At 50.1% G+C, this 25,821-nt stretch overlaps 10 protein-coding genes across 10 annotated transcripts; 4 read left to right on the forward strand and 6 right to left on the reverse strand.

The window, feature by feature from the left end:
• Window positions 1-876: 876 nt before the first annotated feature.
• F9C07_4637 (putative C6 transcription factor) lies at window positions 877-2,604 on the forward strand (the record flags this gene model as incomplete). The annotated part of the gene is made up of 1 exon (XM_041285225.1): window positions 877-2,604. One exon carries the CDS (start codon window positions 877-879, stop codon window positions 2,602-2,604), a length of 1,728 nt encoding a protein of 575 aa, XP_041144294.1.
• A 205-nt stretch (window positions 2,605-2,809) lies between these two features.
• Window positions 2,810-5,190, reverse strand: F9C07_1383478 (putative transporter). The gene is made up of 4 exons (XM_071508043.1): window positions 4,478-5,190; window positions 4,258-4,395; window positions 3,340-4,204; window positions 2,810-3,253 (listed from the first exon to the last, which is right to left on the reverse strand). The coding sequence occupies exons 1-4, from the start codon at window positions 4,904-4,906 to the stop codon at window positions 3,015-3,017; spliced, it is 1,671 nt and encodes a 556-aa protein (XP_071364896.1). The 5' UTR covers window positions 4,907-5,190; the 3' UTR covers window positions 2,810-3,014.
• Window positions 5,191-5,213: 23 nt separating this feature from the next.
• F9C07_4639 (uncharacterized protein) lies at window positions 5,214-6,712 on the forward strand (the record flags this gene model as incomplete). The annotated part of the gene is made up of 8 exons (XM_071511242.1): window positions 5,214-5,370; window positions 5,436-5,708; window positions 5,770-5,870; window positions 5,940-6,043; window positions 6,106-6,267; window positions 6,410-6,481; window positions 6,560-6,599; window positions 6,646-6,712. The coding sequence occupies exons 1-8, from the start codon at window positions 5,350-5,352 to the stop codon at window positions 6,710-6,712; spliced, it is 840 nt and encodes a 279-aa protein (XP_071364897.1). The 5' UTR covers window positions 5,214-5,349.
• A 211-nt stretch (window positions 6,713-6,923) lies between these two features.
• On the reverse strand, window positions 6,924-7,370 carry F9C07_4640 (uncharacterized protein; the record flags this gene model as incomplete). The annotated part of the gene is made up of 2 exons (XM_071511243.1): window positions 6,924-7,145; window positions 7,206-7,370. 2 exons carry the CDS (start codon window positions 7,368-7,370, stop codon window positions 6,924-6,926), a joined length of 387 nt encoding a protein of 128 aa, XP_071364898.1.
• Window positions 7,371-7,713: 343 nt separating this feature from the next.
• On the reverse strand, window positions 7,714-11,428 carry F9C07_4641 (putative ankyrin repeat-containing protein; the record flags this gene model as incomplete). The annotated part of the gene is made up of 4 exons (XM_071511244.1): window positions 7,714-8,712; window positions 8,767-9,412; window positions 9,470-10,289; window positions 10,348-11,428. The coding sequence occupies 4 exons, from the start codon at window positions 11,426-11,428 to the stop codon at window positions 7,714-7,716; spliced, it is 3,546 nt and encodes a 1,181-aa protein (XP_071364899.1).
• A 2,717-nt stretch (window positions 11,429-14,145) lies between these two features.
• F9C07_1385466 (putative transporter) lies at window positions 14,146-16,340 on the forward strand. The gene is made up of 2 exons (XM_041290676.2): window positions 14,146-14,896; window positions 14,978-16,340. The coding sequence occupies exons 1-2, from the start codon at window positions 14,393-14,395 to the stop codon at window positions 16,115-16,117; spliced, it is 1,644 nt and encodes a 547-aa protein (XP_041144297.1). The 5' UTR covers window positions 14,146-14,392; the 3' UTR covers window positions 16,118-16,340.
• On the reverse strand, window positions 16,341-20,383 carry F9C07_1383853 (uncharacterized protein). Its single transcript, XM_041285222.2, has one exon. It carries the CDS (start codon window positions 19,879-19,881, stop codon window positions 16,564-16,566), a length of 3,318 nt encoding a protein of 1,105 aa, XP_041144298.1. The 5' UTR covers window positions 19,882-20,383; the 3' UTR covers window positions 16,341-16,563.
• Window positions 20,384-20,599: 216 nt separating this feature from the next.
• F9C07_2201639 (uncharacterized protein) lies at window positions 20,600-21,785 on the forward strand (the record flags this gene model as incomplete). Its single annotated transcript, XM_071509522.1, has 3 exons — window positions 20,600-20,724; window positions 20,880-21,263; window positions 21,329-21,785. The coding sequence occupies 3 exons, from the start codon at window positions 20,600-20,602 to the stop codon at window positions 21,783-21,785; spliced, it is 966 nt and encodes a 321-aa protein (XP_071364900.1).
• Window positions 21,786-21,820: 35 nt separating this feature from the next.
• On the reverse strand, window positions 21,821-22,260 carry F9C07_1384090 (uncharacterized protein). Its single transcript, XM_071508044.1, has one exon. The coding sequence runs from the start codon at window positions 22,135-22,137 to the stop codon at window positions 21,856-21,858; it is 282 nt and encodes a 93-aa protein (XP_071364901.1). The 5' UTR covers window positions 22,138-22,260; the 3' UTR covers window positions 21,821-21,855.
• A 123-nt stretch (window positions 22,261-22,383) lies between these two features.
• On the reverse strand, window positions 22,384-25,221 carry F9C07_4645 (AEX-3 domain protein; the record flags this gene model as incomplete). The annotated part of the gene is made up of 2 exons (XM_041290685.1): window positions 22,384-24,768; window positions 24,838-25,221. 2 exons carry the CDS (start codon window positions 25,219-25,221, stop codon window positions 22,384-22,386), a joined length of 2,769 nt encoding a protein of 922 aa, XP_041144300.1.
• Between the last annotated feature and the right edge of the window lie 600 nt (window positions 25,222-25,821).

Consider the following 25,821-nt stretch of genomic DNA (forward strand, 5'->3'; position numbering starts at 1 on the left):
TGTATCTAAGTCGCTGAACGGAGGTCGAGATCGGCCGGTCGCAAGTGACACCTGTTTGTTGGTTCCTTGTTGGGTTAGGCTGGAGTACCTGAGGCAGTAACAGTCATGGATCAGTCAGCGAGGGAGGTGACTAAGCTAAAACCCGTTTCAAGGTCATTCTGACTGTCTGACACCGTCAAACTTGTCAGAAGTGCACTCAACTGGTTTTTTTGCACTAATGTCCGTGTTTCACTTCAGGTCGACTGATTTGATTGACCCGGTACGATTTAACCTATATATCCACCACATCACATTGTTGGACCAAGTTTCTGACGAAGTGTGGGGGAGAGAATTGGGTGGTGTCCGGTTACCTGTAAGATACACGCCGTTGTCCATGGTACATTGATACACACGGTACATACAGCTTGCTTTGCCCCAAAAAAAGTACAACGGCGCTAAAGCAGGTTCCCCATCTGATTGGATTGCTTTTGTATATTCCATGTTCGACCTTCTCCTCCCCTGACTAATGGTCCCTTTCTTTCTTTTCTTTATCTTCATCATTAAAATCCCTTGATCACCTGTTCGTGTCCATTTCTCTGGTGGTCCTATTTCTTTGCATCTCCGAGTCTCTCCTTCAGTCCTTGTACTCCGTTCTTCTTTTTCCCCCCGCCCCTTTTTCCCATCTCTTTGTGTGTTGGTCACTCTCCCCCATTCCCAACCAAAAAAAGTGATTGATTCCCCGCCTCACGCCACAATTACACAAAGTGTCACCTCTTCTTTCATTATTCATCAATTGGTTCTGGAGCTAATTGATGTCCTTTTATCCCATTCCTCAATCGTATATGGGGATTTAACTAGCAAATTTGGTCAACTCATGCTCTGAGCTAGTTCTTCACGATGAACGAACCATACGTCGCGACTAAAAACCCAGGGCCTCCGAAGGCTGGCCCTTCGCTCCTGGCCTGTCTCCTCTGCCGGCATAAGCATCTTAAATGTGACGGGAAAACTCCTGTGTGTGGCCGCTGTGCGGCTACCGGATCAGAGTGCCAATATACTCCTTCGCGCCGCGGGTACAAAGGCCCGTCAAAGAAACGGCGTGCCAACCCGTTCCCCGATGAAACGGCCGAGGATCTGGCGGCCTCCTTCGACCCCCAGTCGGTTGGCTTGGTCAACATTCCTCCCGACTGGAACAGCCTGCAGAACGGCTTCCAGTACATGCCAACCGCCACCTTGACGACCCCGTCCTCGGGAAGCCCCGGTTTGACCGAGAAGTCCGGCTCCTCGCAACCCGTCCCATTACACAACGAGCCGCTTACTCCGGATTCCTCGTCCGCTGTCCCCGGTGATGGCTATTTAATCGATATTTACTATACATATTTCCATCCCTCGCATCCGATTCTACCTCCCCTTCGTTATTTGTATCGCTCCTACGTCCCACCCTACCTCGACCATGTCATCAAGTTTATCGGATCACACTTTACCCCGGCCGCCTCTAGCGAAAATTACCGACCCAACGTAATGTCGTCCGTCATGGAGCAGGATTCCTGTATAGAGAAGCTTCAGGCGCTTCTGCTACTGGCCATTGTACTCCATTCGCGCAACGAGCGCCCCGAGGCTGGAGATTGCCTTGCCACGGCTGTGAATATAGCCTTTGAATTGGGTCTAAACAACCAAAGCTACGCAGCAACGATGAGCGAGGGCGACCCGGTGCGAGAGGAGAGCCTGAGGCGCACGTGGTGGGAATTGTACATCATCGAGAACATGCTGACTGCACTTGGACTCCAGCGAGTCGCTCGCACTGGGCTGATTCCGCTTGAGGTGGGGCTTCCCTGTGAGGAGCGTATATATCAGGATGGATTGGCACCACCGCCTGCCCCGACGATTGCGCAGTTCGATGAACGTGTATTCGCCGATGAGGAGAGAGATTTCTCTTCTTTCACTTACCGTATTGAAGCGGCTCGTATTCTTGCGCGAGTAGTGTCTATTCAAGACATGGTGGAAGGCCAGCAGGATCATGTAGAGGCCATCGACGCGCGGATCACCAGTTGGTTTCACCACCTGCCGGAATCTAAATCCGAATTGCTACGTTCGGATGGCTCTGTAGATGAGATGATGTTCCAGGCGACCATGGTCGTCAACGGTGCGGCAATCTACCTTCACTTCCCAAGGTCCGACCTGCTGTCGTCGCCGGCGATGGCTGCGGAAGTCATCTGTGGCCATCATGGCCCTTGTAGCATCCCTGCGTTCTCGCATCATGCACACGCAATGAAGGCCGTAAAAGCGGCCAGTGAAATTTCTTCGTTGGCGTCTATTCGCATGCCAGTCGTCAAACATACTCCTTTCTTTATCTGTGCTCTAGTAATGAGTTCTATTGTGCAGCTGGCTGCCTGCTCCGTGAAAGCCGGACAAATGCCCGATCCGAGTCGAGACCGACTCACGCTCACGATTGGAGTATTCAAATCTCTCGGCCGTACGTGGGCCATTTCCCAGGCCATCGTCCGCCAGATCAAGGCAGTCGCGCGCGATGTGATGGATCTTGGCTTACGACCAACCATGGATCATATCGACTTGAATAGCGTCCTTGACAGCGGTCGATTCTGGATGCCAGAATCCCTTGCGCGGTAAGGGGGCTTTAGAAATTTGGACCTTCTCTCAAAACTTGGAACCTCACCCCTGTTGATATAATCTGACGGTATGACTATGGATACCCACCGCAGAGATTAAAACATAAAAACCAGCCCACATGTCGATATAGGCATATCTACTGAAAGGAACGGCTGCACACACCTTGGCCCTATTGGAAAGGAAATGACATATATTCACGTAGGCGTTTTGTTGATAATTACATGGAACTTGTCACTGGTACATATCATGACTGAACGTTAGATGGAGAAGTTTCAGCAATCAATGTTAGGCATATACTGGCCCGCACGATCAATAACATTTCACCACGGCTAGAGAAGGCAAATAATGCCTTTCGTAGAGAATTCTACATTAACATAAAAGATATATACATCGACATCCAAATCATGAGCTCATAACGCCGCATCTATCCACCGAAGCCCCTGCAACTGATTCGCGTACCGAACACCAAACCCATGCTCAAACACCTGCCGCACACTCTCCAGCCCTAACCCAGCTGTTTCCGGATACGTGAAAATAATGAACACCCACCCAACAAAACAAACCCCAGCATAGAGCCCAAACGCACCCGACGCCGAGATCGCACTCACAAGCGAAAGAAAAGTCGCCGAAACAAGAATATTCGAGCTCCCTATCAATTCAGAAGTCAGCATGGCACGCACGATTTCCAGTCTAAAACGCAACCCCACAACAACCAAGAAAGATGGAACCACATACAACAAACCATAGTCAACATCGCCGTCCCAACGGCCCTGACCTCCAGGGCCAAGAACTCGTTGGCCAACCACGGCACATTGCCCAATGCGATCGCATAAAACGCCACGAACACTGCGAAAGAAATGATGGCAAGGACCTTTGCCCACAACGGTGGTGTAGCCACAAGCTCTAGATTCGTATCGATGTTGATCTTCGAGAACGCCCCCGCAGCCATGGCCAGCGCCACTGGCAATCCCCACACAGTGCCAATCAATAAGCGCCGACGACCTAGGTCCACGAATTTGAGAGAGAGGGCTGTGAAGATGAAGTTCGTCCCGGAGACGATAAGGCCCGCTTCGATTGGTTTCGAGAACCCCATTATATTGAAGAGCGTGGCGGAGTAGTACATCAGAGAATTGAAACCGGAGAGCTGTTGCAGCGCCATGAGGCCGCAAGCTGTGATGAGCGAACGGAGATGCGAGGGGACGGTGTGCAGCTGTTTCCAGGACCAGCATGCGCGTCGGATCCCCTGGTCGAAGGAGACGGAGCGGTTGACGTCGTCTTGGATGGTTTGGACGAGGGTCTGGATGTCGGAGGGGGGCGCCTGTGGGTATATCTGTTGTAGCACCATTATGGCGTCTGCTGTTTGGTTCCGGTAGATGAGGTGGCGCGGGGTCTCGGGGTAGATGGGGAACAGCGCGACTTGGATTAGGGCTGGGATGGCGCCGAAGGCGAACATGTAGCGCCAGCCCTGCGAGACGAGGTTGAATATGGACCCGATTGCGTAGGCGAGGGCTTGACCACCTGTTACTGCTAGCGAGTAGACGGTGATCATGCGACCGCGGCGCGAGGAGGGGGAGAGTTCGGAGATGTAGATTGGAGTTACCTGTGTGTTGTGTTAGGAATGGTGTGAGTGATCGTGTAGGGTGTTCTGATTACCATGGTTTCGAGGCCCATGCCTACCCCGATGATGAATCGCGCGATGGACATTAGGGCAACTGAATATGCGGATGATGCGAGGACGGAGCCGACGGTGAACCAGATGCATCCGAGCCCTATGACCATTTTTCGTCCGATCTGTTAAGCAGGGTTAGATGTGGTTCTGGGTATATCAAGCTGGAACAACGTAGTTGAAGAAGGCTTGAAGAAAGCAACATACAGCATCTGTGGTGAGAGCCGCGATCAAAGCTCCGATAAAAGCACCACCGCTGGTAAGACTGGTCAAGAGTTGCTTCTCTTCCCTGCTGAGATCATGGCCCAGATCTCTATGGAATACAACAAGAGCGCTTGAAATGATGCCGGTGTCGTATCCGAAGAGAATTCCCCCGATGGATGCCGACAGGACGCATCCATAGACGAACCTCGGAGAATAAACTGGCGTGTAGAACGCAGGAACGCGATGTGCAACATAGCTTCTACGATTGCCTTCATCTACATGTTCTAGTTCAATTGCGTGTGGAAGACAAGAAGTTTGATTGCCTGAGCGACGGCATTGTTTGGGATGCAGGTGTGAGGATAGATATGATTTCATGGAAGTGAAGGGAGATATGTTTTCACAATGCCGGTCGCTGAGAAAGGGGATCCTCATGGAGCGGAGTATCTGGCAGATCCCCTGAAAGGACTTGGGTTATTGATTGACCCTGAGAAAAAGCAAAGTAGCAAATGGAGAGCTTGGAAAAGGACCCGAAGGAACGATGGCTGCGTCATCATGTGCCTTTGCCACCCCTAAACTCGATCATCTCCAGGTTCTCGCATCCATCTTTCTGATTCGACGAATAATGTCGATCGGAGTAAGCCACTGGTTTTAAGCTTCCCCGGACATTGTGCCCCCCTCATTTTACTTAAGAGCTAGAGGTCCAGACATGTTTCCAATTGTCACGCTGCGCGTGCAGACCCTGTCCCTACCCCAGTGTCTCGGAGATGATCAGCCGAAAGAGAACGGAGATCCTACAGTTCCCCTGTCGCGATCATAACCCTCCACAGATGCATACTTATACACGCAATTGTTGAGAACAGGAAAGGAGACGGGGAATGGAGAAATGGCGAGACTATGTAATGGCACCCCCGAGTCCCTGACCGTAATTGAACCGTAACACTGATCCCTCTGCCTCGCGCAGGTCCTATTCTGGGGCCTTTATCTGATTGCCCTAATTCTCATGGCCCTTCGCGTTGCCTCGAGGATTTCAATTCGTGAGCGTCTGAAAGCCGACGATTACTTCGCCTTTTCGTCGTTCGCTCTCCTGTCGGTCGAAACAGCCATCCACACAGCCGCTGTTTCACCATATATCGACGCGTTTAACGCAGCGCAAAACAGCGCGGATTTCGGGAACGCTCTATCGGAAAGTCCAGCCTTGAGAGAAAATGTGACAGTGGTACTTCGATACTCTTTTGTACGTAGCTTTGCTTTGTAGTCAATCTTCCCTACTGGTTAACGCCCGCTAACATAGTCAGGCCTCTCTCATCATCTTTTGGCTTACGGTATGGTGCGTTAAATTTTCGATGCTTTTCTTTCTTCGGCCAATAATGTTGCCAATCCCAGTTTATCTGGAAGGGTACGTTGCGACAATATCATCTGACTTGCGGTGTTGATGAACTATCATCTTCTGACGCGTTTTATCAAGCTGGTACATCGTCTTCGGCTTCACGGTAATGAATCTCGTCGGATGTTTTCTTATACAATTCTTCGGGTGCCTGCCCTTTGGGCTTAACTTCTCAATCGACAATGGTAGCAAAAACTCCGCCGTCTTGTGCTTTTGATCAAGTAAATAGTTTGTTGACCGACCACAGATAGCTGCGTCTCCGGGAATTCCAGAGAACCAGGCAAGCTTTATGGCACGACAGCCTTGGACACCCTGTCTGATGTGATGAGTATGCACTGGACAAGTACAGAACAAAAGCGTGTTAAACTGATATTTTTGGCGCAGTCGTCATCCTCCCAACTCGACACCTGTTTGAACTCCCGGCAACAAAAAGGCAGAAAGCGGGTCTTGTCGTAATATTCGCGCTGGGATGGATAATTGTAACACTGCCCTCGTACCTCTCTATTGCAGCATTACTGGCGATGGGATTAGTCTCTGACAAAACTGATCAGATCGCATTTTCACTTGTCCGAGCAATACATGCCTCTCGGGCAGGAGACGATTTCCTCGGCCCAATAAACCAGGTCTGTCCCCTTGTATCTCGTCTATGTATGGTTTCTGGGGGTCTATGATTACCAAGGCTAATATGTGTATCTGAATAGCGTTGGCTCGCAATTTGGAGCCATGTGGAGTGTGTTGTTGGTCAGTGTTCCCCTCCTCGTGAAACGGCGATTCTAACGATATTCAGCGGTGACTGTGGCTTGTCTTCCGCCAATATGGGTTGGGTATCGGAAGCGTTGGAGGAGAGTGCATGAATCCTCGATGTCATGACGATCAGCACGTGTTGTCTCACGCAATTATCAAACTCTGGTAGACTAATGCCAAATCCATATTATTGAGATAGGCCATCGTAAATATACTAATAAATCCAGAAGCCATACATTCAAAGCATCCAAAACAAGCCGAACCATAACCTAACAGTCCATCTCAATAGTACCTCAACCCAAAATTTCCAAGAAGAAAAAATCAATCCGCGAAATGCCCAGCAACATGATGCGCAACAGCAGTCTCATCACCCTCAAACACCCCGCAAACCGGACATGTCACCACCGATCCATCATGCACGGGCTGTTGAGGTTCATCCCGACGTGCACCCCGCCGCGGTCTTGTACTAACCATATACGCATCTAGACCGATATTCTGCGACGGAAGCTCTGCTTCAGAAGTAGTCCTTCTTGTCCTCTGACCCTGTGTTGGGTCAGGTGAAGGACAAGAACCCCCCGTCCCCATGGATTGCACTCGCCCTACCCGGCCATCCGTGAGCCGGACTTTGATACCCCGGGGATGGTTTCCTCGGGTGAGCACGTCGGCGATAGTTCCTGAGACGGTGCGACCGGTTGATTGGTCAGCTTTTAAGATGATGTTGACGGGGGCACCGGGCACAACCTCTCTGGTTGTGGGGACGCGGGGCATGATATATTTTGGATGTTGGGGGTTGTTGTTTTGTTGGGGTTGTATTTGAGGTTTTTGCAGATGGTGGTGCACGGGTTTTTCGATGATGCGCTAAACTTGTTTGGGTAATCTATATTGGGTGCCCGAGTGTGGGGAGTATAGAAATAAGGTAGAAATATGTCTGATACGTAGTAGCCCTAAGGGGTGTTGTTGAGATATCGCGGTTTGGAACATTTTGCTGTTTGTTTGATTCTATTACCAATCTATCCGTGAACTCCCTCTCAAATTATTCAATTGTCAAAAATTTCGCAAACCCGAGCTATCCTATACTTAGTGACATTATTGATCCCTTACTTGGGTCATTTCATGACCATCTTGCAAACAACGACCCCCCCACACCCCCCCCTAAGTTTATAGCACTCTGTATAGATGTCAAAACCTCCGTTGCATATCTCACATCATAATAAACGGTAATGTCTGGATCACTCAAGGTACACACATGACAATATCTCGATGTCGTGTCATGCGATATCAACATTACCTCACCATTCTCATCACCACACAGTGATATTCCTCTCTTCTTTGCATAATCGAACAATATCTTCTCGATGTCTCCATTGCCACGCCCTTTGGCCCACCAAAATACACTCCGTCCAAAATAACCCCAAGAGTCACAAGCAACGATTTCAGTATCCAGCAGGATCTTTACCACTTCCGCATGAGAATTTCGCACTCCTATTGAGTATAGCGTCGAACCACCGTGGTCTATCTGATTCTGATCAACGACACTGTCGGAAAGAATGGATGTTACTACCGCACCATAACCATTTTTAATCGCGTAGAGCAATGGTGCTCGGCCACAATTGCCTTTCCCATCGGCGGTGACTTTCTTCATACCGAGCAGCAGCCTAACGACCGCCTCGTGTCTGTTCTCTGCAGCCAACAACAGCGGCGTCCCTTTATACAGAGTGCCCTTGGACTCCACATCAGCACCTATCTCGAGAAGAAGCCTGACCACAGCCTCGTATCCGTTCCATGCTGCAGATGATAGCGGTGTTCGTCCGCAGCTGTTCTTGTAGCCCTGGTCAACTCTTTCCGTCGCTAATGGTTGCACCAGTATTGTAGTGTGCGAATATCCCACAGCGTGTAATAGCGGTATTAGCTCTTCATTGCTCAGAGAATCTGCACCTATACCTTGCTCAAGAAGCAGCTTTATGATCGCACTGTGCTCATTTTGCGAAGCATATGATGATAGGGTTCGACCATAGCTGTCACTTGCATCGGGTTCGGCTCGTTTTTGAAGAAGAGTCTTAACCGCTTCTTCAGCCCCAAAGGATGCTGCCAAGTAAGTCCTGTAACTCACCTCGGAAATTTCTGGCAATGGTGTTCTATATGCGACTGCTCAAGAATTGGGAACCATCATTGTCTGGGCTGATGCCTCTACCTTCATGTTGCGACTGAGAAATTCCATAACTTCAGGGCATAGAGTCAAAGCTCCGCGAGCATGATGTCCCCAGTATTGTGAGGCATAGTTATAGAGTGGATATGACTGCAAACGCTTCTCGAATTCTTCGTCTGTGTCGCAAGGCCCTCTCTGAAAGGCACTGTATGATAAGTATGTGACGCAGGATCTTGTGATTTCTGACTCCCCACCCAAGAACCACCGCTGTCGTGTCCTTTGGAAATATTCTTGCGCGGTGTAATGGACCAGTCGAATGGTGTCATTTTCTTCATCGATTGTGACTAGCCCAGCACACAGAGATTGCAGGATATTAATGTTTGGAATGTAGTCTTTGTCCAGTTCCGTAGTATGCGGCCGAACCGCAAGGGCATGCTGGAGCTCTAATGTAAGAAGAGGCCTTCTAGCATAAACAATCCACGACAGGATTTGTTTCGCTAAGTCTTGACTTTCCTTCCCATGGTCCTCAATTCTTATCATGGCTTGCTCATATATATCGTCCAACTTCTCTATTCTGTTGGTAAGATTCTGCAGGGCGTCTTTAACATGCCCTCTTGTCGGTAGCGATACAAGTGAATTCATGTGTAACTCTGCCAGTAGAAACCTATGTATGATGTTAGCCCGTTGCAGAGTGGTCGTTATCGTGGGCCATGCGGCTTACATTCCATCGGTTGCCTTGATAACATCTCTCTTGATTATTCTTCTAATGGTGTCGTCGAAGATATCTGAGTGTTGGAGTCGCATCCTCTCATCCAAATACATCTCTATGTCGTTATCTCTTGCATAGACTTTCAAATATGCAGCCTTGGTGAATGCCTTCCCAATCTCAACGTCTACTCGAGAGGTTGCGAATATATTTACTCCATTTTTCGCCTGGAGACTAGAAAGTTCGGAGAGAAACCTCATCCGGCAGCCTTCGGATGTTTGGCATTCATCCAGTGCATCGACAGCAATAAATATTCTCGAGTATTTTGCGACAACGGAGTGGAGAGCTCCTGATATGTCTTCTAGTGATGGCCGCATTTTTTGGACCTTGTTGTGATTAAATAAGTCTCTCACACTTTCCGGTAAGGAAAAGCACCTCTCGGTTAGCTGTTTCAGCAGACTCGCAAGCAAGTGGTCAATATTCTGTTCGTCCTTCCGCTGGAAGTTGCAATATATGTACGCGATGCCAACAGTTGAATCCTGGGGAAAGAAATTGATAAGACTGTTGATTACTATAGACGTGAGAACCGTCTTTCCGGCTCCAGGAATACCTGAGCAAAACAATGTTTGGTGACTTGTATTGAACCATTTCTGGAACTCTGCCGAGTGTAGTAGCCATTGACCGGTTCCGGGTTGCCGCCTCCTGAAGATATCACTTTGTTTCGGGCCGTAGTCTATTGGCGTAAGCCAGTCAAGAATGTCCTGATCCTCCTTCCTGGCCAATTTAGACCTCATCACTTTAAGATCGGCCCCATTCCTGGACACGGTTTCAAGGACTGCAGTTCTATTAGAAGCTCAACATTCACCTGGCAGAATAGGTCGAGGGTCACTGACTTTGGTCAAGAAAGTCCTTCACTGGACGTTCTTCATCAACATCAGACGGTTTCACATATTCTAGCAGCTCCTTTGCAAACGCCGCGGCTACAGTTGCAGCATATCCCTGCCACTTGTTGTTCTTGTGTGAGTCTGCATAATTGAATATTCCTCGAATGACAATGCATGGGAAGTCGTTCATTAATCCCGCCGCTTCCGTTTCAACACAAAGAACGTGGCCACCAAACTGACGATCGAGTTTATCTCGAAAGGTAGCGTCATTAATTACCCGATTTCCAGATGCGATCAGCCCATAGTGCACGCGAACATCTCCAGGCTGGCTTTGACTCCCATCACCTACAATGTTCGTTGCGTTGCTTGCCACTCGATTGGATCCACGATGTCTGGGAGTAAACACCCACCAGCCTAACAGATACGTGACAAATGCTAGGATCATCTCCCAGAGACTTAAAATGACTTGCCGCCTGCCCCGACTATGATGGAACTCATGTGCGTGCAAAGGGTCCTCCAAGGAATCACACTTTAGATACGTCGGTGCTAGCTTTGGCCATTTCTGCTTTAGTTCTTCCAGAGACTCCGGTATTTTGGTCCCGTACAAGTCATGTTCCGTCTCCAGCTTGGTTAAGGCAGTGAGGAGTGAGGTTGGTGGATTGTTTAGCGCTCCGGTCCGCTCGAAACTGCCGTCCTTTGTCTTGCCCATATCCCACTGGACTACACCTGGAAACTCACCCACGGGCGTGCTAACCACTACATCACCGAGTCGGACCTTGGGCGGGATACCACCGCCGATGCCAACCATGAGGCCAACTTTGATGGATGGGAATGTCCGTACCATCTGGATAGCGACAGTTGCGGCTGAATTAGTGCCGTGCCTGCCTCTCGGCAAACAGGTTATGACAATGTTGTGCTTGCCAATGGATCCTAAGGTGTATGTGTTGGGGTCGTTAGATGGTTGTGGAAGACTTGGATGTCTCTGGTCCAGCATGCTCGTTGCTGCAGTCTGCTCCTTGAGGAGCGTGCAAATCCATCCCACGGTATATTCATTGTGACTCCTAGATTTAGTATCGGCTTGTGTGGCCATTGTGAAAGAAACGAGCTGGCTACCTGAGATTAAGGTCAGTCAGCCTTGTCCTTCGATGTGGGGCTGATGTGATGCTTGATATTTATATGGCGGAACTCCTCGAACAGTACCAGAGATCACATTGGAAATACTCATATATCAGCCAATATAGAAGTAGACGGTCTTTCACTCATCATTTTGTTCGAAAATATTTTTCATACGGAGGCCAACGATGCAAGTCCTGAAAGGTACAAGATAGCCTGAGCGGCTATTTTCGTGCTTCCGTATAGGGAAGGCCGGCGCTTACAAGAGCAGCGGCCAACTCTCCTAGGCTAGCTGTCAAATTCAGCACTCTCGCAGCTGCGACAACAATTCAATAATTTGAAAGTCAGTAATCACTAAAAGTAAATAAAGCATACAACACACGCAATTATAAAGATAACGCACATACAAGATCTGATCAAGTGTGTTGAATTATGTGTCTGTTTTCTCATTCGCAAATTATAAATCTTGGAATATTCTGAACCTATATTACTTTCCAAAATTATTTCCAAAATTAAGTGGGAAGGAGAGTTTAGGACCGAGAAAAAGGAATAGTATATATGCCTGAATCCAGTTCTGCCAATCTATAGACCACTCTAACCAATTAGCTATCTTGTTTCCTCTCTTTAATGTTCCCCCTTAAATTTATTGAGATATGAAGGATTCCCTGTATCTATCTACGACGTGCCCAGGAATGAGACGATATAACCATTACCGATAATCTAATGGAAACCGGCAAGGAGTCTTCTCGTATAGAGAACTCCCCACGTTCAACAATCCAGATGAGGGAATGATATACGCGTGGGTAGACATATCCTAGAGCAGTGCCTTGCTTCCCAGACACCCACGTCAGCTAGTGCGAGCTGCGCGATCACTGCCGTATCAGTCTTAAACCATACAGAAACTACGAGACGTTCCCTGCGAACGGGAAAGTAAATTCTCTCCATCATTGCCTTTCTTGGTAACCCTGCTGCGGTGTATCAAATTTCAGAAGCCGAAAATGTCTCAGCCGGGAAGACTCGCTCGGGTATCTGGCAGCTTCGGAGGAAGTCATTAACCTTCTTTGCCACGTTGATGTTGGATGAGAGCATTTCCTCTCGTCATTCACATGCACCTAGGCAGCAATTCGTTGGATTCGTTGGGATGCTGAATGCGCGCTCTGGACTTGGTGCCTTATGTCTCCGTTTATTACCTCAACAATCGTTGGCGATTGCGCTAGGTCGGGACGGCCTTTGTGTCTGCATAGCCGGTTTCCATGATGATGGATACCCTACAGCATCCTGTAGCCATTAACAATTTCCAGAAGTATGTTCAATTGCCAGGAATAGGGAAAGTTCCACGACGGTCTCGACTGTCTTGTCTCACAGTCTTCCATTAACTTTCACCATGCTTTAGCATGCATCCCTAAGCTCTACGCTCAGCATGAGAACATATGCGCAAGGCGATTGTGCTATGAAATGATCGCCTAATGAACCACCGGCCGGCTTCCCGGTAGAACCAAGAGGCCCTGGTTGCCGACATGTAACTCATTTCCTAATTCGGTGCTATCTCAGCCGCTGCAGCCTTAGTCGACTCAGTTGCACGGCTGTTGCATGAAAAGAAACACATGAACTGTTTATGTACCCAATAATATGAGTGAGTGGCGAGACTGGTGTGGTGTGATTCCATGGAACATAAGTGTCGTAATGGCTCTCGTGAACACCATGGACGCATCTATACATTGTCTATCATTATATATTGGACTCCCCTAGACAGCTGTTAATTTAAATAAACGATTTATCAACCAACTCAAATCAGTGTAAATATAGAATGAAAGTATATACCTCTTTAAAGGCAGCATAAGGAGGAATTATGCAACTTCACCCTGACATCATCAACATCGGGTATGAACCTCCTGTCGAAACCGGTAATTCTCAGCGCCTTGTAAAAGCGAAGTGAGGCAATAATCCCCGCCACCCACGGACCAACATGGAAAGAGATGGAAGACGGGAATGGCATCATTTCCCGCATACGCATCACGTGCCGTTGGAAGAGGTTGTGACCCAAGCCAAACTAATACATCGTAGACTAGTCGTTTGTCTCCTCTTCTGAGAAACCCCGGGTGACTCTTCTTCATTTGTCCATCCACTTCTGTGGTTTGCGATTTGCTTCGTTTTGATTCGTCCTGTGACCCGCGTGATCGGTTCAACCCTAAGCCGTGGACCACTCGGATGCGGGGAAATTGCGTTAACTTAACCTTAAGTTTCAGATTGGTCCGGGGTCGAGAAACTGGGGGTTTGCCATAACACTGCGGACATCCTGCTGTCACTGCCAGTGGTAGGAAGCGGAGAAGGAGGATACTCGCAGCAGTATCCCCGTCGAATGACAGTGTCGCTGCCATACCCGCTACACCCTTCCTTTCCCTTTCATGTTTATTGGATGGTAATCCATCGAAATGCAGTGGGTGTTCCCACCCAACGATAGGTCGTGGGCTCCCATGTAACTTATAAGATCGGCTAAGAAGATAGACCTGTGAGAAGTGGAGACCCCCGACCTTCGGGTTCCCTCCGCATTTCACGTCAGAACTTGACCTTCCCCCTCCCCTGAAAGTGGGAAGTCTTGCCGTTGAGGTCCCGGTCTGGGAAATGATCGTGTTGTAAACGACGTCATCAGATGAGGCTTGTCCCGACATGCATCGAGTCGGACCGTAGGACTAGCCTCACCTATCGATAGCCGATATTAGATATAAATACGCCGAATAACTTCGGGATAGACTCAAGAAAAGGGCAAGGTACTCCGCAACGGTGCCATACCACGCCACCTCTCCATCAATCATCTCTTTGCCGCTCCCAATTGAGTAATTTTTCTTCTTCTTCATTTCTTCCTTCCTTTTGTATATACCATACTATACCATATACGTACTACTGTACACTTGAGCCTCCTTTCCCATACTATCCGTGGACCATGAGCTCGATCGATCTAGACAAACGCAAGGATGGCCCGACAGTCGAACACGACGAGGATGCCATACCAGGCCTTCATTATCAAACCGTAGATCCCCATGTCAATCCGGATGCAATTTCCTACGGCCCCAGTGGTGTCAAAGGTCTTTTTACCTCCAACTATGTCTTCGGTGCGGCCACTCTCGCCTCGCTGGGCGGGTTCTCCATGGGGTATGATATGGGTGTCATTTCCATCATCAATGTGATGGAGCCGTTCCACCAGGCGTTTCCCAAGGCGGAAACCTCCTTCGGGAAGGGCCTGATGACTGGAATGTTGCTTCTGGGTGCCTTTATTGGTTGTATATTCATGTCCTATCTTTCGGATCGCATCTCGAGAAAATGGGCGATCACGGCTATGGTGGTAGCTTTCGACATCGGTGCCATTCTGCAGACAGCTGCCGTAAACTACGACATGCTAGTAGCCGGAAGATTTATCGGTGGTATTGGGGTTGGCACATTAGCAATGGTAAGTAGAGCCCTAACAACCACGCCATACTCCCCAACCCTCTCGAAAGACCAAACACTAACCCAAAATCCCCGGTAACAGGGCGCACCCCTCTACATCTCCGAGATCTCACCCCCAAACATGCGCGGCACACTTCTAGTCCTCGAATCCATCTCCATCTCCGCGGGCGTAGTAATAGCCTACTGGATCACCTTCGGAACACGCCACATGACCGGTGAAGCATGCTTTCGCCTCCCCTTCGGCCTCCAAATGGTCTCAGCCACAGCCCTCGGCCTGGGCATCCACTTCTTCCCCTACTCGCCACGCTGGCTGGCGCTCGTAAACCGTGACGCCGAATGCCTAACCAGCCTTACGAAACTGCGCAACCTCCCCGCCACCGACGAGCGCGTCCAGATCGAATACAACAGCATCCTCTCCGAAGTCCGCTTCCAAAAGATTGTCCAGGAGCGTAAACACCCCGGCGCAAAGGGCCTGAAGCTCGAGATCCTGTCATGGTTTGATCTGTTCTCAAAGGAAACTTGGAAACGCACGGCAGTCGGCTGTGGTATCGCATTCTTCCAGCAATTCTCGGGGATCAATGCTTTTATCTACTACGCGCCGACGCTCTTCGAATCTCTCGGTCAAACCTCTGAGATGTCTCTCATTCTCTCTGGTGTTTTTAACGTTCTCCAGTTCGTTGCCGCGATTATCTGTTTCCTTCTCATTGAGAAGATCGGCCGGCGACCGCTCGCCATCGGCGGTGCGTTCGGGATGACAGGGGCGTACGTTGTTATCGCGGTATTGTCGGGTGTGTACTCGAAAGACTGGCAAGCCAATATGGCGGCCGGCTGGGCGTGTGTGGCGATGGCGTTTGTGTTCATCTTGCTATACGGAGTCTCCTATTCGCCATTAGGTTGGGCCTTGCCATCTGAGGTATTCTCGACGACGTCACGTTCCAAAGGCGTAGCCCTTTCGACATGCGTGATTTGGTTGTCGGATTTTATTATCGGGTTGATCACACCGTCAATGTTGGCCAATATTGAGTATCGGACGTACATCTTCTTCGCGGTGATGTGTTTTGTTGCAGGTGTTTGGGCGATTCTGCTGGTACCGGAGACGAGTGGAAAGTCGTTGGAGGAGATTGATGAGTTGTTTGGGGATGACAGCGCGAAGAAGGAGAGGGAGATTGCGGCCGCTGCTCTCGGTTCTCCCTCTGCAGAGAGGGGTGTTATGACTGTATGAACTTTTGTCCTTTTCTTGTCTTCTTTCTTTTGAAACTATATTCCCCTCTCTCATGTGTAACGGTATTTTATTCTTGTATTAGATAGGATTTGATACTTAGATAGCCTCAGGAAGGATATACTTTTGACTTTGAAGTTTTGTGCTTGATTCCGTATGTGACAATGGATATGTATTTTCTCTTAAGCTAAAAGGCTAACCGGGTATCTCAGTTTTGCTTCACGCCCGCTTGCTGCTAACCGAAGTCAAATCACGACTAATGAAAGAGTGCGAAGATGTATGATAAAGGAAGGACGTATCTAGACTTGAAGGATCGTATAATCTTAGGAACAATGCCAGTCTATTGGTAATAAGGAAAGAAAAGTGGTATCATAAGGGAGTGAAACATGAACAGGGAATGTATCTTTCGGGTATTGTTGAACACAAGTAATAAATCGAAAAGGATAAAATCATTTACTCTCGTCCGCATTATATGCGCCAAACTCCCGCATCGCGACTGCTCTGCGCTCTACGACGTCTTCGCGACGCACGACATTGCGCAAGGCCTCGCTGGCCTGTATCAGGCCATCGATGCTGATTGCATGGTTGGTCATTTGGTGATTGATATACGTGTATAGTTCGGCAGGAGTGGAGCAGGTTGTGAGAAGTTGCTGTTCGTTCAGCTTAAGAAGGGCAAGCGCAACTTGGAAAAGGAACGTGCTGCCCCCACCATTGCCGGAGGTGAGGTCTTTGACAGAGGATGCGGTGAAGTCATTGGGATCTCGAGGGCTAGACGTTGATGTATTGGCAGAGGTTGGGGCTGGATTGATGACGCTAGTGACGTTGAGACATAGAACTACGTCCCAGACGCGATACAATGCTTCCGCAGAAAGACAATCCGTGAACACGGATAAAAACCACTGGAATGTCAATGCCTCTAATTCAACGCCAAGCGCCTCGAGATGAGCGGCTAGCTTTGGTAGAACTTCGGAGATGTACTGCCGCAGTACGCCCTGGTCAGCCCGGGACGCCAGCAGACCATGATCATAGTAATGTTCTGGGAGGATGATCTCGATCATGGATGCTAGAATCCAAAACGCGTCCTCTGCTGTTGGCGTTATGAGAAGTAGAGACGCGGCAATGAGATTCATGCCTTGGCAGTATCCCACCTCCGAGTTGCGACGGGCGTAGGCGAGGAGAACCTCCTTGAGTTTAGTGACACCAGGGCCTTTGCGGAAAAATACGTTATCTGTTAAAGTCCGGTTGATGTCCATGTCGATTTGTGCAACGACAGATGGGTCGGGGTCATTGCCACCGACACCCTTCACTAGATCATCATAATAATTAGGTATACGCATAGAAGACGCGCCGCTGCATTCGGACCAGACCTTAGCTCGAAGTGCAACGGGAATTCCTCCGAGAACAAGTGCTCGGAACTCGCGCCACTTCGCACGACCGACCTTGCCCTTGTTCCCTAGGCCAGCTATTCCCACAACCTCGCCGTCTGTAAGGGACGCTTCGGGCATATCTACAGATTGCAAAGGCCGATCCGAAGCTGCTGCTGCTGCGGCAGCGGCTTCCCCCTCCTTCCTCCGCTCTGCACGCACTTTACGGAGAAATTCGTTCCACCGGACGGTCCTGTCGCGCTGCAGTGAGTCGTGGAGATCTGTCAATTGTTCAAGAAGCAACTTCACAGGCTCATTTTCGTTTGCAGTGGCAGTTGCTGCCGTAGCTGTCGGCTCATCACTCGATGTGCCAGCAAATTCTGGACGATCTGCAACAACAGTAGATGTAGATGCCGACGGCTGAGCATTCGCATTAACTGAGAGCGAGCCACGCTTATCGACAGCGACCCCAGGGCCTCGAGGCTGGCTCTCACCGGCAGTTAGCGACACTATAGGACCAGCAGAAGGCGTATGAGACAACAGTTCGGCTGGTCCCGTGGCAATTTTCAGGTAGTCCTGCCACCTCCGGATTGCAACACTACCAGCTTCCGGGTCCTCAGGGGATGCAGAAGCGGGCGAGCGCGTAGACTCTGCAGCGGAATGTGGCAGTTTCTGGAGATCATCGTTGTCACCATCCGAGTTATCGCTTCGGAAACTGTCCAGGGTCTCCGCGATGCTTAACCGGTTGTTGTTATTCTTGAGCAGACTGGCCTCTCGTTGCCTCTTTTTTCGGCGTTGATCATAAATGAATCCGAATCTGTCTGTCAAGAGGTCACCAGGCTGATAGTTGTTGTACATATGTGAAAGTGTCGGAGGTCGTGACTCCATCGGAAGGATAGCATCCATCTCAACTGGTCCGAGATTGGTTGGGTTCTTGTCAGTGGTTTCTGAGCTTGCCCCATGTGAAACACTTGAGGCTGCATGTTTACGCCCTATCTGATTTGACCGAGTTGTCGCACCCGGGCCACCTTGCAAATTTCCAGGCGCCCCGTGCATGCTCGTATTGCTGTTAATCCTTTTCAAGGCAGCCACCGCCGACAAACCTCCTTTGGAGGTTGCTTGGAGTGATGGAGAATCTCCTTTGCTACTCCCCGGATTGGTTGAGAGAGCTCGACCACGCGGCGCCTCCGCGTAGTTTTCTTCCTTGCCTGCTTGGGCTTTTCCGGCGAACAGCTTGACTGTCCAAGACGATACAGATTTCGACGACTTGCGCGAATGAATACTGGCATCGTCCCCATTAACCGAGACTCCCGCAACGTGTTTCCCGATAATCTCGCCCGTAGAACTCGTCTGCCCATCTGGAGGATTGAAAAGTTGTTCGTCAAGCGCTTTCCGGCGGGCAATGTTATTTGGATTCCGCTGACGCCGAGTATCTTCTTCATCGACCTCACCAACATCAGTCATTATGCTGCTTGCTCGGCTGGTCTTTTTACTGCCCGTATTGCTGCCAAAAAGGTAATCCTGCCAATTGCGCAGAGAGCTTTGTCTCTTCCGCGTAGTCCCCGATCCCGATTCGACGCTAGAGGCGCCCGATTTGGCGTCGCTCTCCAAGCGTTGTAGGCCTCGAACGGTAGCTTGCGCCGCAGTGGCTTCTGGAGATCCCTCTTGATGAGAGCCTACTCCATCCGACATCGCTTGCTGCATCAGCCCATGAACTCCAGATGAAGAACCGGCTTCCTGTTCCGCATTACCGTTATCATCAAATTCTTTCTCAACCCTCCGAGGCGAGTTTTCCAGCGCATAAAGCCGCCGCTCAATGTCCTGATTGGAAACGGAAACCTCCCTCAGCATCCTCTTCAACTCTCTCTCCCTCGCATCAGCCCGCTGTCTCAGTGACGAGATCTCAGCATCCCGCTGAGCCAAATCGCGCGCAAACTGTCGGACCAACTTCACAGCCCCCGTACCAGCAATCAACCGCTCAATATGTGCATCGTCCGCCAAATGTAGCGCACCGGGGAAATCATGGACCGGAACAGCATCGTCAAACAAAGCCGCACGGCCAGACGTGCGCGACATTCCGCCCGTCAACTTCGCTAGCGTTGCTCTTCGATCACGACCAGTCATCTCACCCGAGCTACTGCTATCGACGCTCTCGTGATCATCCAGCAATGCGTTCGTAAGAGCGCGGTTTAATGCCGGCTTGCCGAAAAATCCCTCTACCGAACGGTCTGGAGAAAGGGAGGGGAACGACGTGAGATCGGTAGTCGTAGCATTGGAAGACGCAGCTGACTGTCGTTTCTGAGACCTTGTACGGACGGGTCTAGGCTTTTGGCTGTGGCGGGAAGAGGAGGACGTCCGTGACGATGACCGACGCTGCGGATGTTCGATATCAGACTCCGCCATGACTCCTTGCAAAGTGGGCTGAGCAGACGGAGAATTGACCTGCGGACTTCATGAATAACTGTTTAGTCTGTTTTGTTCAAAAGACTGTTAGAAAATAAGTTCGATATGGAAGCCCGGTAATCGTCTCATCTAATTAGCCCTTGGTACTCTCGCTAGTGGGATGTCGTGATTGCCTCTCATGGATGGGTAGAAATCTGCAGATCATCCCACAAAGCCCAAGAACACAAAAACACGATGGACGGAAGAGTGGAGAGTAAAGAACGACAGAAGGTTCGTGAAGGGGGCAACCAGAAAGGCAAAAAAAGAAGAAAATAAAACAAATGAGCCAGCAGAGTCTGGAATGCGTTTAAGCAAAGCAAAAGAGCGTTGGCCATGACGTGGGACGGGGCATGTGACTTTTCCTATTTGGTACTAATGCGGTAGATCGGCTTACTCACCAAATTCTTGTTTTTTTTTTAATTATGTAATCTTCATAATTCAAGTCAGCTGACCCCAACCTCGGCTCCCCGCAAAAGAACCGACCCATGGAGCAATATCCGAGCTAATCGGAGCCCTTGGAGGCATGACACCCTCGATGCTTGTCGCGTATATCTTGCTCTATATTTATACCTAGCTGACATTCATTCAAGGATTGTATACTTCTCTCTCTTAAAACATTGATCGGATACGGGACACATAGTACACATACAGCATTTGCGATTTTACTAAACTAGACAAGATGTCCGGAGCTGCCAAACAACGTCTCCAAGCACTCAGCCAGCAACTGGTGGAGGGCATTCCCGATGCAGGCACATTTGAAGGTATCCCTAAGATTAGACAAGTTGCTCAAGACTCGGTTGGTCCGTAAGTATATCTCAACCTCTTAAGATCAGCTTTCTCAAGGAAGGTACAATCACATGCATAGCCCAATGCTCACTGAGATATAGCCGTGTCAAGGACAAGGTTGTGATCGTAACAGGTGAGTCTAGCATACCCCTTACAGGTCACCGGACCACAAGACTTTTTATGCATCAAGCAGTATCATGTACTAACGAACGGAATCCTAAATTAGGAGCCAACTCACCTGCCGGCATCGGTCGTGCCAGCGCACACCAATTCGCTCACAATGGTGCCAAGGCCGTCTACCTCTGTGACTACGACCCCACACATTTGGCAACTCACAAGCGTGAAATCGAGTCTCTCTATCCAGGTGTCGACGTTCATGCCCGTCAGTTCGACGCAGCCGATGAAGTGGCCGTGAAATCCGTGGTTGATGATGCCATTCAGCGCTACGGCAGGCTTGATATATTCTTCGCAAACGCAGGTATTGTGGGTCAGCCAAAGGTGTTCACAGATATTTCTGGGGAGGACTTCATGAAGACACTGAAGACAAATACTCTTGGGTTAGTCCGCTTTCTGTTGAGGTCGATGGATAAAGGAGGACATGTACTGATGGCTGTCTTATCAGTGTCTTTTTGGCTGTCAAGCATGCGGCAGGCGCAATGAAACAGACTTCGGCCTCGAAGCCGTATCCTTCCGGCTCCATCATCTGCACTGCGTCAGTTGCCGGCTTGCGCTCTAATGCCGGTTCGACCGATTACTCTGCGTCTAAAGCAGCTGTCGTCTCTATTGCTCAGACATGTGCGTATCAACTGGCGGGCACCGGTATACGCATCAACGCTATCTGCCCTGGCTTGATTGAGACAGGCATGACGCAAGCTGTGTTTGACGCCGCCCGTGCAAGAGGTACACAGCGCAAGATCGGACAGTTGAACCCCTTGCAGCGAGGTGCTGTTGCTGATGAGGTTGCTCGGGCGGCCCTCTTCCTGGGAAGTGATGAAAGCAGCTATGTAAATGGACAGGCATGGGCTGTTTGCGGCGGACTGAGTGCGGGACACCCGTTCGTGCCTGGCAAATTGGCTTAGCCGCCTGCACAAATGAGTGCTCTACAAACTACATTACATTTCCTGTATAAACAATTCGAATTCAATCAATCTACCAAATGGTAGAGATTGTCCAATCGAGAAGATTCTGGACTACAGCGGCTCTCAAAGCAGCCCCTCTCGAAACTATAGACAAAAGGAAATATATGTGCCACAACAAGGAAACACAATGAGTGTGGTGGTCCCACATGGGATGCCGTAATAAAAAATTGACCCAAAGAGCAAAAGTCCTGACCACTTGGTCTCGGAAAGAAATGAAGTTAAAAACGCCAATGGTGCGTATGGAGGAAAAAGAAAAAAAATAACAGGATAATCGATCCATCCAAGCACACATGGGAAGAAGATAAGTCCGCCAATAGAAGAATAAAATGATAATAAAATGAATAAGACAGGGAAAAGAGATCTTCAAAGCTGAAAAGGCGACAGTGGGAATATCCAAAACGGAAGATGGAAAAGAATAAGACGGAAGCAAAAGTCAAAACAATGCCATTGCACAACTCGCTCTAACTGAGATGGTGGGGAGCAGAGATCGTGTCAAAGTCGTTGAAACTAGCGTTGCATCATCGGGGCGATGGGCAATTTAAGCGACCAGCCGGGAAGTGCTCGACCGCATGAGATCCTCGCTGGTCTGCTTAGACAGAGTTCCGGTCTCGGTCTGGTCATCAAGACCATCGGTCTCATGGCTGTGCTCATCATCATCCTCAACTATCCTGGTGGGCACCTCACCTGGTCCATACTGTTGGCTCGACCTTTCCGGAAAGGTTGAATTGCTCACCATGGACATTGAAGTACTCGACCGGTTATGTACCAAGTCTGGTGTGGGAGGAACACTGGAGGCCCGGTGGGCGTGAAGGGAGTTATCCACGTCGCCCATTTCGCTGCCCTCGCGAATTGAGGACTGATCCTCAGGGGCCAGTCTGTTTCCATTCAGTGTCTTGCTGGACTCGTCTGAGTCATCATCCTCCGCATCCTGGGCCAAATGCAGGCCCTCCACGGCAGCAGCGCACTGTTCGCTGATGCTGCGGATGATGTCGGAGATCGCGTCGGTCTTGTCCCGCAGGTAGCGATCTGCAACATCAGTTATGCTTAGACGAGCGAGAGAGCGGTTGTGCCCATTACCGATGTTTAGGAGATGCTGCTCCAGTTCGGGGCTCATGTCCTTCATGACCCTGGACGCACGGTTATCGTCTAGACGAGGAGTGCTCGATTGTCTCCGAGGCTTGGGTGTCGGTGCCAGTGTCGGTTCGGCTGCCTTGCTTTCCTTGAATTCTTTGCTTTCCTCGGCCGCCTCTTGTTCTGCCAACTCAGAGATATCGACCTCGCTACCGATGGAGCGAATGATGTGCTCCATATGGTGAGTTTGACCGTTGATGAGGCTACGGAGATGCAAAACCACCCGTTGAGCCTCATCACGCTGCCGAGCCAGAGATTTATTACTGTGTTGCAGGGATGACAGCTCCTGCTGGTTCCGCTTGCGCTCGCGCTCCAGTTCCTCTGCAATCTCCTGTTGAAGAACCAACGCTTCAAGAGCGTCGTCGCGCTGCTTCTCAGTGCCAGACAAACGAAGAGTAAGGCGGGCCACATCATCCTTCTGCTGGTCAATGAGGCCAGTGAGGCGACGATTCTCACGCTTATGATTCTCAATCTTGACCTTGAGTTCGGAGGTCTCCTTGGTGAGCTGCTCTGCGAAGGCCTGGAATTTGAGGAACTGCTGCTTCCAGGTCTCCAACTCCTCAACCAAGAAGTTGTTGCGCTTAGTAACCTTGCTCAGCTCAGTGTCCATGCGACCCTTCAGGTTAATGAAATCCTGCCAAGCCTCCATAGCATCGCGGGAGTATTGGTTTCGCTCGCGTACAATCTCGTTGAGATGACGGGTGGACACCTTGGTCATCAGAGGCTTCTTGACAGAGCCGCCGAAAATGGCCTTAACGCCAGTGTTACGACCCAGCTTCTCACATACATGGTCCATGACGCCCATCACAGCATCCTGGTTCCACCATTGGGGATCCTGGATGCTCTCAACCTCTCCCCTCATCACAATGATCTGACCAGCGGGGATGAGCTTACCACCAGCGTATGCCGACCGGAGGTGGTTCGGCACACCTGATGGGGAGACATCGCCGTTCAAAGCTTGTGTCAAGCGGTTGATAAATTTGGTACGTTGTCCTGGCGTCAGAACGTTTGGTGGGCTGGAAGTGAGCACGAAGTTCCGGTCAAGGTCCACAACCAGAGCGTCGTTTGGTGCGTTAAACAATGTCCGGCACTCCGCCGTAACACCAAGAATGTAAGGCCCAGGCTCCTGAACCAGGTCTTTGATGTGACGGGCGTGGACCACTGGGACATACAGCCCACTCCATTCATAGACTCGAACGCAGTACCGAATAGTCTCAGCAGCAATAGTCAGCATGGCGGAGTAATGGCTGACGAAAATTATGCGACGAGTGGGTGACACAGCAGCCTCAATAACCCCAACGATGTTCGGAATCGACAAACAATTGAACAGGGGCCACATGGCAAAGTTCTGGAACCCCGTAGGGGATGACGGAAATTGGTAGCACAAGGCATAATCCTTCATATCAATGCGAACTAGGTCGTTAAGGCGGGGCGCGGGGAAGCTGAGGATTCGGGACACCTCCTCGGCGTGGAACAAGTTTGTGGCCTTGTTCCAGTGAATCCACATGCCTCGTAGGTAATCACCCAACAGGTCGTACAGCGGGTATCTCGACAAAAAGCTTAAGCAATACGGGATCCAGTAGGTCTCCTCGGGGTTATCGTAGAAGTCCGGCTCGGTCTTTTTGCGCAGCTCGCGAATGGTCTCTGCGCGCTTTTCATCGGCCCTTGACCACACCCGCAGAGCGATACCGTAGAGGGTGTGGGAGGAGTCTTGCTGCAGAACGAAAGCATGGTGTACGCAATGAGGCTGGGTCTTGCCTGTGCAGATCTCAACGTCGTGGGGGAAACATGCCTGTTTGTTGCTGTCAGCTAGTTTGTCTTTCGGAGAAGTTCACCTTCATATTTATCGCAGGTTACACACCCTCATTGCCGAGTGCAAAGACTTAGCAATCTCATTATCCTGTTCCAACCGGGGGCTGCTACCCAGGATCTCCGGCAACCAAAACTGACCCACGGCACCTTTCATATGGCCAATTTTTCCCTGCTCGGGTGCGGGCGCCCTCACCCATTGGGAGGGTTCGCGGCCCACGCCACAGACCATGTAAGCATGGGTCAAGGTTTTTGGCGTTCGCTGGGCCGGTTTCGCGTTCATCTGTGACGGGATCGGCTGGGTGATGCGGGAATGAAGCGAGGAGGTGCGACTAGGAACGACTAGCGAGTTTTCACCCTGGTCGCGGGTGGCCGGGCGGTCGCGTGTGGATGGTCGGGCAAAGGAGGAGGACTGTTCTCTCAGAGACGGAGGCATAATGGGAATATATAAACAAGTAACGAGTATAGAGTTTTTGGGTGTATATAATCTCGGGTTTTCTTTGTGCTTTTTGGTTGGGCCTCACTACCACTGGGGTCGAGACCTGGTCGATACTAAAAATTAATTGATGGAAATGGCAGTTGGACGATCGTAGGGCAGTTCCAATTGGAGAGACCCGAAATGCAATCGGCGAGGGAACGTAGCACTGCTGGAAGGTGTAAAGGGCGAGGCGAAACGAAGGACCGACAACCCAATTGTAACGAAGGAACGAGTAGGGGTAATTGGGCGGAACGGGATATCGAATACTCAATTACAGCCCATTTATCGACTTGGAGAGCATTGCCCAAGAAATGTAGCACGTCCCGACGAGAAGAGAACCGACGTGTTGAGGCGAGGTGAAGAACTCTTCACACACACTCTTTCTCTCTCCGTGGTGGTGATTGAAGGAGAGGTGAGGGAAAGAAAGAGGGGAAGGAAAGACGAGGGACGGGACGGAACAAGAAAAGAAAAGGACGGAGAGGAGGAGCAAAGAAAAAGACAGGACCAGGGAGTTGATCTTGACCCTGAAGAGTTGGTAAGTCGCAGTAAAGGGGTTGA

Source organism: Aspergillus flavus, chromosome 3, assembly GCF_009017415.1.
Source record: "Aspergillus flavus chromosome 3, complete sequence".
NCBI lineage: Eukaryota > Fungi > Ascomycota > Eurotiomycetes > Eurotiales > Aspergillaceae > Aspergillus > Aspergillus flavus.

What these genes read in the sequence shown, in the direction of transcription:
- F9C07_1383478 (XM_071508043.1), bottom strand. Translation starts at nt 4,906, where the DNA reads ATGAGGATCCCCTTTCTCAGCGACCGGCATTGTGAAAACATATCTCCC. An exon ending in CGGCTCTCACCACAGATGCT is followed by an intron (nt 4,396 to 4,477) that starts GTATGTTGCTTT and finishes CCTGCTTAACAG; the next exon opens with ATCGGACGAAAAATGGTCAT. An exon ending in GATGTTGACTATGGTTTGTT is followed by an intron (nt 3,254 to 3,339) that starts GTATGTGGTTCC and finishes CTGAATTGATAG; the next exon opens with GGAGCTCGAATATTCTTGTT.
- F9C07_1385466 (XM_041290676.2), top strand. Translation starts at nt 14,393, where the DNA reads ATGAGCTCGATCGATCTAGACAAACGCAAGGATGGCCCGACAGTCGAA. An exon ending in GGGTTGGCACATTAGCAATG is followed by an intron (nt 14,897 to 14,977) that starts GTAAGTAGAGCC and finishes CCCCGGTAACAG; the next exon opens with GGCGCACCCCTCTACATCTC.
- F9C07_1383853 (XM_041285222.2), bottom strand. Translation starts at nt 19,881, where the DNA reads ATGGCGGAGTCTGATATCGAACATCCGCAGCGTCGGTCATCGTCACGG.
- F9C07_1384090 (XM_071508044.1), bottom strand. Translation starts at nt 22,137, where the DNA reads ATGTGTGCTTGGATGGATCGATTATCCTGTTATTTTTTTTCTTTTTCC.